This window comes from Parambassis ranga, chromosome 15 (assembly GCF_900634625.1).
Source record: "Parambassis ranga chromosome 15, fParRan2.1, whole genome shotgun sequence".
In the NCBI taxonomy this organism is placed as follows: Eukaryota; Metazoa; Chordata; class Actinopteri; family Ambassidae; genus Parambassis; species Parambassis ranga.
The window spans coordinates 11355166-11368917 of NC_041035.1; the positions used below are offsets into that span (position 1 = coordinate 11355166).

Sequence of the window (13752 nt, forward strand, 5' to 3'; positions counted from 1 at the left end):
AGCAATCCTTCACATCAGCATTCACAGTAGGCTTGTGCAAAATTGTATCGTGTGCAATTAATCGAATAATATTTGCCACTTATCGATTAAGGCGATTAGTGCCTCGTCATGATGACGCATTTTTGTGTGCGAGGTACTCTCACCATCACCCGCAAGCGCGCACATGTGAGCCCACAATAACAATAATGGCGGAAGGCAGTGGTGTTCAGTTAAATGATGCGGAGCAGCACGTTCCTAACAGAGGTTCAACATCTGTCACCATAAGCCGGAGTATGAAGAAAGCCGAAGAAAGCGCACCGAGGCCACAACGCCGCGCATGCGTACGCGACATGCATTAGGTGTGAAGCGTGGAGCGTTGGTTGTTGCCATAGTAACTGGATGTTTGTCATTATCAAAAGAATAAACTCCGACTGGAGAAGCTGCCTCCCGATCTTTATTTACAGACTCCACAGCAAGATAGGAAAACATTACAACAGCGAAGTCTCCTCCTGCAGATATTGGAAAGAATTCCACTCAGCTCCTTACGACCAAACTAAGCGCCGGAAGAACATAAGGCAGATTGATTTGCACACACATACATTTAAATGTGGAATGGTCCAGTTTGTTTGTAATGTTTTTTCTGCTAATGTTCTACAGTATGAGTGAAAACATGCACTAGTGTGTGACATATTCCAGTCACAGGTTAATTTGCACACACATTTTTGACACATTTTGTTAACTTGAAATAATCACTGATGTGACTTTTTTCTGAACTTATTTGTCCTGTTTAATTTTAATGTTGATATGCACTCCTCTGTGATCTTAAGATAAGAACATTTGAAGGACAAAGTTAATCATTTAATCATTATCGGCTAAATGGCACAATTAATCGTAATTTTTTTTTGACAATATTGCTTCAGCTGCAGCAATCAAACTTGCATTTTCTTCAGGAAATGCCCCTTTCTAGTTATTATAATAAGATTTGATTCCTATAAAAACAGGGCTTGTATTAGTATACAGTAGCAAGATAACTGTAGGTATATTTGTGGTTTTATAATGAAATCTACATTTTTTAATGTTTTTTTACATACATTGCTATGAAGAAATGTTCATCATATGTACAACATGCAATTAATACAGTTAGAGGACTACCTTAGGTTTGTAGTTTGTTGTTTTTACAGCACTCCAGAGAAAGATTGCATCAGTTGCTCTCAGCAAATAAGAAACCTACTATTACTTACTAATCGATGCCTGTATTAAAACTGACAAAATGTATGATTAATTTCGAACATGGCTATTGTGAAATAAAAACGTTAATAAGTCTAAGTCTAAGTCTAAGTCTTTTTTGACTAATTCCCATGGACCGTATATAATATATATTGTAGGCATTTTTACTCAGGCACGTTTTTGGTAACCCCGGGTCCTGAGCCGGGATGTGATAGGTCTGGGCTTCATTGCAGTGCAGTCTCCTTCAGCTCGCCCTCCAACCGGTTACGCCTGTTTCGGCCGTGTGTTGTGAGGAAAATCTTCAATAAAGTGACTTCAGTTTGCTGCTAACCCCATCTCCTACCGGTAAGAGACTCGTTTATTCAGTCTGACACTTTAAACACACTCTATAACCAGTAATAGTCACTGTTCAGGCGCGATTTACGCAAGCCGGTACTCTGCAGGCTAGCAGAGTTAGCTATGCTAGCTGTTCTTAGCATGGAGCGTTTGACACATGTCGGGTAAAAACTGAGCAGCTCTGCATTGTTCCACACACTTCCGGCTGCCAAAAAGAACAGTGTGTTCCTTAAAGCTTCTCTGGGAAAAAACATTCACAACTTTATGTTTGAGTCCTTTTCGTTTACCTCGATGTGGCCTATTTTGCGACATCGGTTTAACTTTCGGTTATAGTGTGAGTTCAATTAACACGTCTAGTTAATTGGCAGCGGCGTTCTTCTTGCCACGCCTCTGTAGAGTCTGCCAATTCACGCTGAGCAGTGGTTTTAATTTTTAAGTGCCAAGCCTGAACAAGGTGCTCCAGTGCGTCAAAATGGCTTCTCTTGTTCAGTAACCTTGCCTGTCGGCTGTCAGATACTATCCGCAGTACTGGATGCGGCTGGTATGCAACATGTGATGAATGAATAGTGAACACAGTGTTAGTAATGTTAAAGTTGATATTTTACACATCAGACAACGGAGATCGATTTTGACAGTGGTTAATGGTTCTTGTTACGTTGAGGCTCACACAGGGTTGGAATACAATAAGGAGTTTGTCAAAAACAAAAACAGCAAAGTTATGTCGGTCATAAATACAGGGTGAAGCTTTCTTCTCCACAGGTGTGTTGACTGCAGACAAAAGGAGACTGTTGTAGTAGATGTCTTTGTGAACCAGGCTTGTTTCAGGATGTAATTAAACAGTGCTTTACACACACTGAAAATGAACACATGTATGGTAGCTTTGTAGATTTTGCATTCTTCAGCTTTCAGACATATGTTACGTACTGCAGGTCTGCAATATGTCAGACTAGACTGGTTCGTAATAGTTGAATAAAATTGTAAACGGGAGGATATTTTATATTTTGTTTCCACAGATACAATGGCTGTGCCCCCCACATATGCTGACCTGGGCAAGTCTGCCAAGGACATCTTTAACAAAGGCTATGGTAGGGTTACTTACAAATGTTTTACAACTTATTGATGAAGTTTGTTGTTATTGAACAGTTTTGAGCTAATCTGAACAAACAAATCTCTCCCTCAGGATTTGGGCTGGTGAAGCTCGATGTTAAGACAAAGTCTGCCAGTGGAGTGGTAAGATTATTTCACTTGTGGTTTTAGAACAGAAAGCTACAACCCCTCTGTTAGTACACTTGTTTGTATTGACAGCTCATTTTCAATATTAACAGTTTATCCTTTCAGTTAAGTATTTGCTCAGGTTTTAGCCCAGTCTTGTATTTGTGAAATTTTGGGTAAATAGTTTTTGGAAAAATGTATCAAATGATCAAAGTATCTAAAGAGTGACTGACAAAGTAAATCATTTCCTCTGAAATTGTTTCTTGCAGGAATTTAAAACATCTGGTTCCTCCAACACTGACACCAGCAAAGTTGCAGGCAGCCTGGAAACTAAATACAAGAGGTCAGAATATGGCCTGACCTTCACTGAGAAGTGGAACACCGACAACACCTTGGGAACAGAAATCACTATTGAAGATCAGGTTAAGACTTTTGCATATATTCACTCCTGTTATGTAACAGCAGGTGTCACAAAGAAGCGTGTTTTTATAAGAACGTGACTAATCCAACATTCATTTCTATTAATTTCAAATGGTTTATTGCTTCTCACAGATTGCCAAGGGTCTGAAGTTGACATTTGACACAACCTTCTCACCAAACACTGGGTAAGATGACGATTATTATTAAGTTTATGAGACGTCTTGACAAATGTAATCTGTCATGCCTGTTGCCTCTCTGCGTAAGTAGTTATGGCAACCTGATCTTTGCTGCACATGCTTCTGTCAAGTATCACTGCTGGCCATGTGACCCCAGTCCCAATATGGAGCTGCTCTGTTGTAAGATTATGGTCAGTTGTTGCTGGGAGCTGTTCTCTGTGATAAGTAAAAGGTCAGCTTTGGTAGAGTTTCCAGATGGTCAAGGAATAACAAATGTGTATTCTGTGAGGGATACATTCTACAAAGAATAGGGCACTTTGCCCAGAGGAAGTGCTTCCTCTTTCTGATTGTGTTTGGGAAGAGTAGGGAGGGAGGAGTCATGTAGCTACATTGAGACAGTGTTTAACCATGGTGTGCCTAGATACACATATTACACATTACCTTCCCTGTTTATTTCAGAAAATATTGGGTAGGGTTTACAAAAGCCTTATTTCTCATTAACAGCAAGAAGAGTGGCAAAGTTAAGACAGCATACAAGCGTGAGTACGTGAACCTCGGCTGTGATGTCGACTTCGACTTTGCTGGCCCCACCATCCACGGAGCTGCTGTTGTCGGCTACGAGGGATGGCTCGCAGGTTATCAGATGAGCTTTGACACTGCCAAATCCAAAATGACCCAGAACAACTTTGCCATTGGCTACAAGACGGGAGACTTCCAGCTACATACCAATGTGTAAGTATAGATCTTTCTGCATGAATGGATTTTAATCATGTTTTATGGAAATGAAACTTATCCCACAGAAAATGTGTTTGTAGGTGTCCGTTTTGTCCATGGTCATCCAACAACCATGTGATAATTCATCTACTTATTGCTAAAAGCAAAAAAGAATAAGCAAGATCTCTCACCTTGTCTGTAGACACCCAAAATGTTGTTCCCTGTGGCATTAAATCTCTCCTTTTTATGATTTATTTATTTATTTATTTATTTATTTTTAAAGCAATGATGGAGCTGAGTTTGGTGGCTCAATCTACCAGAAGGTGAGCGACAAGCTGGAGACTGCTGTCAACCTGGCATGGACCGCTGGTAGCAACAGCACACGCTTTGGTATTGCAGCCAAATACCAGCTGGACAAAGATGCCTCCATCAGTGTAAGCAGTGCAGCAGCCCACTTAAGAATGGAGTGAAAAATGTGACCATAAAACTTGTATCACTGACTTTTGTATGTTGTATTTTCCTCTTCAGGCTAAAGTGAACAACAATAGCCTTGTTGGTGTTGGGTACACCCAAACCCTTAGACCCGGTAAGCTGGTTTTCTGTTGGTTTGTTATGGCAGAATGTTTAAGCCGATTACACATCCTTTTTACTGAACCTGAACACCACACGCTATTTCTTTTTTACAACAGTTTATGAATAGACAGCAGTAGAATAATTTATAGCAACGTTTACAAGCCTTGCCACACTTTGTTACATTTTTGCTTGCATATGTGATGCTAACGTTGGTTTCCTTTGAATGTGTAGGTGTGAAACTCACCCTTTCTGGCCTGGTCGATGGAAAGAACATCAACGCAGGAGGCCACAAACTGGGTCTGGGCCTGGAACTGGAAGCTTAAGCTTTCTTCATACTGCAAGGGACTAGGGAATATCAGAAGAATCTGGCCTTAAATGTGTATGTCCAACTCAAACCAGCAAGGGGATATGTTGAAGAGATTGGTTCAAAGGCTACTGCAACAAACTCTTGAGTACCACTTCATGTTGGTGCTTTTGTAATTGGTACATTTTACCTGTGTTGCTTTTTACTTTGTAGTTGCATCTGTTCAAGAGAAGGTTGTTGGCATGTTTATAAATCATTTCATTGTTCCTGTCCAGCACTGCCATAATCTGATCAATACAAACCCCTTTGTCAGCAACTCAACATTAAATCATCAAATCAAGTCCATTGGAGAACCCCTGACACTCCTGTTTTTTTATGTGAATCCATTTGTTCACAGATTTGTGTGGTGATTATGATCTGATATTCCTTTGTCATCTTAACAGTTTTAATTTGCAAACCTCTTGTTAATTAAGTACACTATACTTTTTTGTCTGCTACTATTTAAGTACTGCTCCTTCCTGTTCATGCACACAAGGACAAACAAAAGCTCTCGTTTGTGTCGGCCTTCAGGTTTTGTGGTTATTCTGTTCAAGCTCTGCTCACGATCCTTCCCTTAAACTTGGCAGTTTTTGGGTTGATTTAAGATGGTTCTGTAAGATTGAGAGAAACCTGCACACACGGCTGACCAAGCAGAATGTGTGTGTGACTCAAAAGGCAACTGGGGCACACATAATCAATGTTCACAATGCCAAACTGTCATGCTCTGGAAGAGGTGTAACTTCAGGTTGCACTTGTGTTTTCGAAGTGCTTCCCTGTACTGGGCAGTCAGAGCCCATAGGAAGTCTGGGAGGTCCTAATGTGTATGTTTTCAATAAAGTCTTTGAACTCCAACAGATACAGTTTGTCATATACTGAAGAGCCACTAAGTATTAGATAACAGGTGCATTCAATGTTGAAGGGTTTCCGTTGGAGACTGTGTCATTTCTGCCGTTTTAACCTTTTCACGCTGAAGTTGCAATTTCTACAACCCAATTCCAGTTACACTTAAAACAACACAATCACAAGATGTTTTTGAAATTGCATTCATTTATTTATAGCTCATACTTAAGCAGATAAAGATCAGCAAAATTTCAACCTGCACTTCACATTCATATTTATCTGGTTGGTCAAAAGTTAATGTTATGTCGCAGGTTCCTTTAAAGGGAAAGCTGTAGCCAACATGTCATCTTCTTCACTTTGCAAAGAAATAAAACTGTTGAGTGTTGCTCTCTGCTCCACTCAGCTTATGCTTTGTATTTGCATCTGCATTGCACCTGTAGTCTCCCTGACATTTGCGTAGATTGTGAGCTGCTGTATCCTTACATTTAAGGTGGAAGCATCCTCCACCTTTGGGGCCTTGCTTATCTTTAGTGCCTCCTGCTGGTCATCTTTGATTCCTGCAGATTCTGTCTAACTGGGTGCTTAGCCTCCACTTCAGGGAAACTTCAAACCAGATTAAAGGCCTGACTCTGAATCTTGCTCTTTATTGCTTTTGTGTTTGGCATCTTGACTTGTGTTTGATACCATTCCCTCACTTTTTGCATCAGATTTGTTGACTTCCCTTGGCTCTGTATGTATGCCTTTTATTTCTACAGCGTTGCTTGTTGAACTGGAACTTACTACTTGAGCCTTTTCTAAAACTGTCCCAGCCTTTGTGGACAGAGGGCTCTCTGTGGTTTTATCACCTGCTTCTGAAGCTTGATCTTGCGCATTGCTTTGCTCCTGAGTTTTGTTTGCTGAAGTTTCATCTACTGGCTTCTTTGTTAGAGTTGAGACAAAATTATCTTCCTCCCTGACCTCGGATGTTGTCCTCAGTTCACCCTCCACTGGGATGTCTGACATTAAAACGTGTTCTGTAGAAGAGAGATCAGGCTGAACAGTTCTCACTGTCACTGAAGCTTCTTTCTCTTCATGTGTGGTCTCAGCTACTCTTTTAAGTTTATCTTCTTCCTCTCTCCGAGTATTTTTAGCTAAGTCTTTGTTGTTGTCTGCAGCTTCAGTCTCTCTCTCATCTATGTTACTAGGACTCTCTCCAACACTTTTAGTTACAGAATTGTCTTCTGCTGCTACTTGATTCTGCTGACCACCACACATCTGGTCACTTTCTTCCTCTCCACTGTCTTTATTATTACCTTCTTCCTCACTGCTCCCTCTCCCCTCTCCTTTGGCCTGCTGCTCATCTTTCCCTACTTCAGTCTCCTCAGATCCTGTCTCCTCAAATTCTGACATCTCGATTTCCCTGGTGGTCTCCGTTATGATCTCCTCTACAAACTTGTACTGTGGTTCTACTCGTCTGCGTGAGCCCCCTGGTCTGCTGAGGCAAGGGAGGGTGTAAGTAGGGGACTGGTGGTAGATGTAGGGCAGGGAGATGTGAGAGTCTGACACTGTGGATAGCCGAGCCTCCTCGCCACAGAGAAGTTTCCTGCAGGACAGAATAAAGACCGATTATTTGAGTGGACCCTGACAATAGAGACTGAAGCGAAACTTTGTTAGATTATTAGATTAGATTTTGACTGAGGGTGGTACCTGTAAGACAATATCTCCACATCCAAAGCCATCTTCACATTTAACAGGTCCTGGTACTCTCTCAGGTATGCAGACATGTCGAATTTGCAGTTTATGAGCTCATTTTCAAGCTCTTTAATGGTGTTCTGTGACAAGAGAGGAAAAAAACATTGTTACTAGGCAGTCTAGGATGGAAACACTACACAAAAGTGTGGAAAATACCTGATAGTGAATGATTTCCTCTTTGTGGCGGTCCTCCACATCATGGAGCTGCTTTTCCAGTGCTTCTCTGGTTCCTTTTGCGCAGTCCAGTTCGATGTTTTTGGCCTGCAGGCGCCTCCTGCACTCCTGAATCTCCTGCTGAGTCGCCTTTAACGCCTCTCTTTTAGTCTCAGCTGCCTCTGTTAATCTCGCAAACTGAGATCGGAAAGTTTCTTCTATCTGCTGCACGTCGGTCGCAGTGTGACCTTCCAGCTGCGCTCTGATCTCTCGGAGTGCCGCAGTGACGCCAGGGTCGCCAAAACCGTGGTCTCTCGTTGACAGCTCTGCATCCTGGATTTGCTCAAACATCTCTGACACCTCGGCCTCGTGGTTTCTCTTCAGGAAGTGCATTTCATCCACGAGAGATTGTGCTTTTTTGTCCAGCTGCAGCTTAGCTTGGTACGCTTCATTCATGTCCTTCTTCAGGACTATAATGTTGCTCTCGGTGTCGGCTCTGCTGCGCGTCTCCTGCTCGTGCTGTCTTCTCAGGTTGGACAGCTCTTCTTCTAAATTCTGATGATCGACTTCAATCTGATGCTTCTGATGAGCGATATCCTGAACCAGCTGTCTCAGCCTTTGGAGTTCCGGTCCATACTCCCCCTCCAAACAAGCTGCGGGCTTTGCTTTCCCTCTGATCTCCTCAATCTCCCTCTCCAGCAGATGGTTGTGGTGCTCCAGCTGGTGCACCTTCTCTATAAACCCTGCAAGCCGATCGTTCAGGCCATGCATCAGTTCCTTCTCACTGAACTTTCCTGATAAGGGTTTGGTCGAAATCATGTCAGTGGGCGACCCTCTCACCACGACGCGTCTCTGATGTGAATACACACCTTGAAGGAGTCTGTCGTCCATGCTGTGGCTCGTGCTGTGGCTCGTGCTGTGGCTCGTGCTGTGGCTGTGAGGCGCTGCAGAGGAGCCCTGTGCGCATCTTTTCCTTATAAGCGCCTCTTATCTGCTCGGTATGCAGAACGGAGCTGTCCGCGGTGCTGAAAAGGTGAAGCATCAGCTGACGCTTCCATGGGCGCTTACACCGCACTCTGTCGCAGCAGTGACGTGGATGGTCACATGAGAAGTTAAATAGCATAATAATAACAATCAAAATAATACTACTAGTTATTTTTATTCTTAATCGTTTCAGTAAGCTACTGCTGCAACTCAACATTAAGTATAATATATTTTGCATTACCACTTCAAGTGGTAAAAAGTCAATATGAGCATTTATACAAAATAAGCAGATTTAGTTGGCCACTTGGGGGAGTGGCGAAACATCTTCAAAAAACAATCCTTGAGTCCAGTTACCTCGATTTAAACTCTTGGAAAAAGAGGAACATTTTTAGGACTACAAGTTCCACTAATCTGTCCATAAAATGTGAAAACAAAACATTGAGTAATTGATTTCAAACAATCATCAGCTACAGATCTAGTAATCTCCCACTATAGAACTAAAAGCAGAAGAGCATATTGTGACTATTTACGTTTGGTCACACAGTGTATAGGCCTACTTGTAAAAGTAATGCTGTTGCAGCGGTTATTTATCCCCTAACTGTGATTGTGTTTTCTCTGTCCATACAGGCAATGGATCTAAATCAATATATATAACTCTGTTATTTTTAGGTGTGTTTGTTGTGGCCACAATACAACCAATCATATCAGTATAAAATTGTCCTATTTCTCTTTTAAACTGTGTGTGTTTATTAGATTTTAATAAACTTGCGCCATCCTCATAAATACAGGAAACATGGAGAACTTTTTTAATAAAAACATGTGAAATGTATTTTAACGTTTGATGGCAATGGTCAGCCCATCTCCCACAGTGAGCATGCTCAGCTCAATCCTCTGGTCCTTGTGTAGCTTCTTATTGAGAGCATCCAGAGCCTGGGAAGACAGGTCATTGGGTGCAGGATTCACAACCTTTCCGCTCCACAACACCTTGAAACACAACAGAGCTGTGTGAAAACATTTCAATACTGCAGTGTGAAGTCCTTCAGTAGGAGCTCACTCATCCAATTTCTGTGAGATGTTCTTACATTATCAATAGCAATAATGCCTCCTGGTCTTATGAGTTCCAGGGACTTCTCATAGTATCTGTCATAGTTGATTTTATCAGCATCAATAAAAACAAAGTCGTATGTTCCAGCTTCTCCAGCTGCTATCAGCTCATCTGATGAAGCAGAGAGGAAAGTGTTAAAAGGACTGTTTTAACATTGCAAGTGCTGTGTATAAAAGCACTTACCCAGTGTCTTAATAGCTGGTTGGAGTTGTACATTTATCTTATTTTCGACTCCAGCCTGTGGAAAAGGTTAAATCGTATAAATTGAGAGTTGTGAGGAGATTTTTCTTCTTTTGAATGCTGCGTACAGGATTGTTAGGAAAGCCTAAAACACGCATTGATTTTACTGCTTAGCTTTGCTTCTTACGGTGACACAGTTTCCTGAGCCGACACCTTTTTACTGTCCAGCCTGCAGCATTTAGTGGAGACGTACCGACAGCACCTAGACGTACAGTGTGCTGTCGGCTGCACAATTTTAGTCTGACAGGAGCAACAATTTGTCTAACTAAACCTGCCGAATGTCTGATGCTGCACAGCACTGGACATCACACTCCTCTGTAGCTGGTGTAGCATTACGATGAATTAACTGAAATGTCATGTAGTTCTTAGTCACGTGACTGATTTTTGAATATGAGCCATGTTGTTCTCACCTCTTTAAAAAAGGGTCTGGCAATCTCTACGTAGGTGTCCACTGTTTCACAGGCTACCACACGTCCATTCTCTGCCACTGCCAAAGCCATACTCAGTGCGTTGTATCCAGTGTACATTCCTGCACAGTGAAAACACAGAGAACATCTGATAAACTGTAGTTTATCCTAACAATCACTGTCAGTGTTTTGTTGTTGTTTTTATGTCATGCTCTCACCAATTTCAATGGCTTTAGTGCCATTTATCAGTTTTATAAGATTTGCCATGAACTGGGCTTGTTCACTTGCGACCATCATGTTACTCCACTGGTCCTCAAGGGTTCTCTAAGAGGAAGATATAAAGTAATTTGATATAAACACCATCACACCATCATGTTTCTGTTTTTTGCATTCTGCTGCCCTCTAGTGATCAAAGTTGGCACCAGTGAAATCCTAGTAAACACTGATATAATGTATTCTTTAGCTTCTTTTGTTTATTGTGGTTGTAGTAGACGTCAGAAGATATGACAGAAAACAGAAACTAAACACATAAAATTCTAAGCAGATATGATATTAAATGCAGTGGCAGTAAGATTATACAACTTCAAAGGGTCAGTCATCTTTAGTTTTTAGCCTGGAGCTCAGGGTCTCTAACCAGCCTTCAAATAACTTGCTGGTGGCTTCAGCATGTAGATTAATGGCGACAGGTTCTCCAAAGTACCCTGAAATATCCGACCGTTACCTATACACGCTTGATGTCCCTGAGGGTCACAGGTTAAGGGGGCTGGGTGAGAGTTAGGGTACAACCTGGACAGGTCGCCAGTCAATTACGAACAGACACACACATTCACACCTCCAGGCAACTTGAAGTCACTCTGGAGTAACTCGACATGTTTCTGGACTTCAGGAGGAGATTAGAAGTTTTTTGGGTCATAATATTGAAACTCTTCTACACAGTTGTCCTGCTGCAAGTAAAAGAAGCAATAATCTATAAAAAACATATTGAATCTCTGGTTTTTACCTGTCTGAGTTTGGTGAGGACTGGATGCTCCCTCAGAGAGTTGTTTACTACATACTGCAGCACAGGATCTTCCTTCCCTTCACTGTGGCTCTTCCCAATAAGAGCAGATCTTCCCACACCTGAACCACATGACATGAAACAAATGACCAAATTCATTAAGACATCTCTGCTGTCCACCAGGCCACATACCTCATACCTGTTAGCAAAATAGCAAGTCCAACACAGAACAGCATTTTCATGTCTGCAGCCATTGTGGATTTGGTTCCTATGAAAACAGCAACACCGAAGAACTTTTACTTGAATCTACTGAATCTGTGTGTGTCGCTGCTTTTTAGTCTGCATCACCTGTGTTTGCTTTGGTTAACCATTGAGAGAAAGGCGGAACGTATTGATTTTTTAATTATATTGTGAAAGAAGGGGCATTTTATGTGAGGCTAATATATATGTGAGGAGGCAACTGTTCCGAAATAATCAAAGAAGGACAGTTTAATATTTAAAGAGGCAGGAAAATGTTATTCGATAGACCTCAGTCTCAAAGTCTGTCAGTCATGTTGCAATCAAGACAAGCACACTTTGATCAGCTTTATCTGTTTGTTCAGTCTGTGTTCAGTCTGTGTGCTTCTACACATGTGACTTGGTATTTTACAGTATATCACTGTTGCTCATGTGTTTTTTTTTACTTTTACAGGACAAATTCTGTCACATTTAGCTGATAGCAGTTATTTTAGTTACAGCTTGTTTTAAATTGCTCTATAAAAAAGTGAATGTAATTGGCACAATTAAACTAAGCTCAGTTTCCAAAGTGTGAAAGACGTTTTTATTTGCAGCCAAAGGAGTCACATTAGTGTCACTGGAAGCGCATTAAGACCAAGAAAGATTCTTCTTTTCTGACTTACAGAGTGATAAAAATACCAGTTCTGTTAGCACATTCCAGAAGTTCTATTTTCAAAGCATCCAAAATTAGTATTAAATCTCTAACAGAGAGCAAGGATCAGGATGAAACAGTGTGCATGAGTGCAAAGGACATTTTTCACATTATTTGTCACTTTATGAGCACTAGGCATGGTGGTGTTTCATCTGACAGTGTACCTCAGTAATAGTGTCACTTCTTTCTTTCCACCAACGCTGCCTCCTAGTGGTGAAAAGATCCTTGTGTACTTACCAAGCACAATCAATTTTATTTATGCAAATCCAATAACAATTGATCAAATGGTCTAAAGAGACAAAAGTTACAGCCTGAAACTTCCCCTGAACATAAAGGAACCTGTCCGACTATGCCAGGTCATGTCAGGGGGCCCTCCTCCTTGAGGGCAGCTGGGTAGTGGTGAGAAAAAAATAGATGGGACAGAAGAGAGGAGATGAGGGGAATCAAATTACCCCGGTTAAATTAGATTACTAAAAATGTGTATATTGAATAAAAACAGATGAATTCTATTTAGTGTGTGTAGTGACATTTTTAGAGGCTTTTTGGAAGGTAAAAACAGAAACAAAAAATGTTCTCAAGATACAGACATACTTTGTAGTTATACCATCTAAGTCACACAGACTCAGAGGTCAACAGAGGTCAAACCACCAGCAACAGTGACAAAGAATGTGGGAAACTGGGAAATCAATGAAAAAGGTTCAGGTAAAAAAAAAAAAAGCAAAGAGCCAACAACAGAAACAGAAAGAGCAGATTATAAACCTATCACTGAAAGAAAAATCAAACATGTCCCACAGTTTTATACATGAAGCAGAAAATGGAGGCTTTGGAAGCAGGTGACAAATGATCAGGATAGGACAGAATGTTTAAGATGAAGCACTTAGTGTGTGTACATTTTACATAGGAGCAAAAAAAATACTTTAGAGTCACTAAAGGTTACAGAAATCCATAAAAAATTCACATTTTGCAGAAGATTGCACTGAAATCTGACATTTCCAAGCATTAGCTAACGTATGTCTGGTTATTTCAGAGAAAGCCCAACTTCGCTTTTTTAACTCTTCATCATTCAACCTCAGTTGCATTCTTACTGCAATTCTTAGCATTGTTTGCACAGCAGCTCTGTAGCTAAGCAGCTCAAGCTAAACAAAGAATCCATAGAGTGAAAATCATTAAATTACAACATGCAGATGTGTGATATGTTTTGGCCATTTAATTAAAAAAACCATTGAAGGACTACAACCAAACTACAACTAAAAGTATGTGACTTTTTGCAGCCTTTATCATGTGGAGGATTAGTTAAAGCAGCTAAGTCAAAAACATCCCTGCACTCTAGCTTGACGTTTTAGAAAATAAAAGATCATTTTAGTATCAAAGAGAGGAAAAGGGTGAA

The 13752-nt window shown here is 41.0% G+C and overlaps 3 protein-coding genes across 3 annotated transcripts; 1 reads left to right on the forward strand and 2 right to left on the reverse strand.

Annotated features, from left to right (window-relative positions):
• The first annotated feature begins 1400 nt into the window (after positions 1-1400).
• On the forward strand, positions 1401-5836 carry vdac2 (voltage-dependent anion channel 2). Its single transcript, XM_028423452.1, has 9 exons — positions 1401-1551; positions 2556-2627; positions 2723-2772; positions 3024-3176; positions 3307-3359; positions 3855-4082; positions 4348-4498; positions 4593-4650; positions 4869-5836. The coding sequence occupies exons 2-9, from the start codon at positions 2561-2563 to the stop codon at positions 4958-4960; spliced, it is 852 nt and encodes a 283-aa protein (XP_028279253.1). The 5' UTR covers positions 1401-1551; positions 2556-2560; the 3' UTR covers positions 4961-5836.
• Positions 5837-6164: 328 nt separating this feature from the next.
• LOC114447279 (neurofilament medium polypeptide) lies at positions 6165-8690 on the reverse strand. The gene is made up of 3 exons (XM_028423451.1): positions 7708-8690; positions 7507-7631; positions 6165-7402 (listed from the first exon to the last, which is right to left on the reverse strand). The coding sequence occupies exons 1-3, from the start codon at positions 8593-8595 to the stop codon at positions 6436-6438; spliced, it is 1980 nt and encodes a 659-aa protein (XP_028279252.1). The 5' UTR covers positions 8596-8690; the 3' UTR covers positions 6165-6435.
• A 721-nt stretch (positions 8691-9411) lies between these two features.
• On the reverse strand, positions 9412-11794 carry comtd1 (catechol-O-methyltransferase domain containing 1). Its single transcript, XM_028423504.1, has 7 exons — positions 11637-11794; positions 11441-11559; positions 10659-10764; positions 10444-10562; positions 9977-10031; positions 9771-9904; positions 9412-9672 (listed from the first exon to the last, which is right to left on the reverse strand). The coding sequence occupies exons 1-7, from the start codon at positions 11689-11691 to the stop codon at positions 9520-9522; spliced, it is 741 nt and encodes a 246-aa protein (XP_028279305.1). The 5' UTR covers positions 11692-11794; the 3' UTR covers positions 9412-9519.
• Positions 11795-13752: the final 1958 nt, after the last annotated feature.

Bases quoted from the DNA above. Each gene is read 5' to 3' on its own strand.
- comtd1 (XM_028423504.1), bottom strand. From the start codon at position 11,691: ATGGCTGCAGACATGAAAATGCTGTTCTGTGTTGGACTTGCTATTTTG. The intron at 11,560-11,636 runs GTATGAGGTATG...CATGTGGTTCAG, and splicing joins ACTTGCTATTTTGCTAACAG to GTGTGGGAAGATCTGCTCTT. The intron at 9,673-9,770 runs GTAAGAACATCT...TTGTGTTTCAAG, and splicing joins GCATTATTGCTATTGATAAT to GTGTTGTGGAGCGGAAAGGT.
- vdac2 (XM_028423452.1), top strand. From the start codon at position 2,561: ATGGCTGTGCCCCCCACATATGCTGACCTGGGCAAGTCTGCCAAGGAC. The intron at 4,499-4,592 runs GTAAGCAGTGCA...TTTCCTCTTCAG, and splicing joins ACAAAGATGCCTCCATCAGT to GCTAAAGTGAACAACAATAG. The intron at 4,651-4,868 runs GTAAGCTGGTTT...TTGAATGTGTAG, and splicing joins CACCCAAACCCTTAGACCCG to GTGTGAAACTCACCCTTTCT.
- LOC114447279 (XM_028423451.1), bottom strand. From the start codon at position 8,595: ATGGACGACAGACTCCTTCAAGGTGTGTATTCACATCAGAGACGCGTC. The intron at 7,632-7,707 runs GTATTTTCCACA...CTCTTGTCACAG, and splicing joins AGGAAATCATTCACTATCAG to AACACCATTAAAGAGCTTGA. The intron at 7,403-7,506 runs GTACCACCCTCA...TCTGTCCTGCAG, and splicing joins GTGGAGATATTGTCTTACAG to GAAACTTCTCTGTGGCGAGG.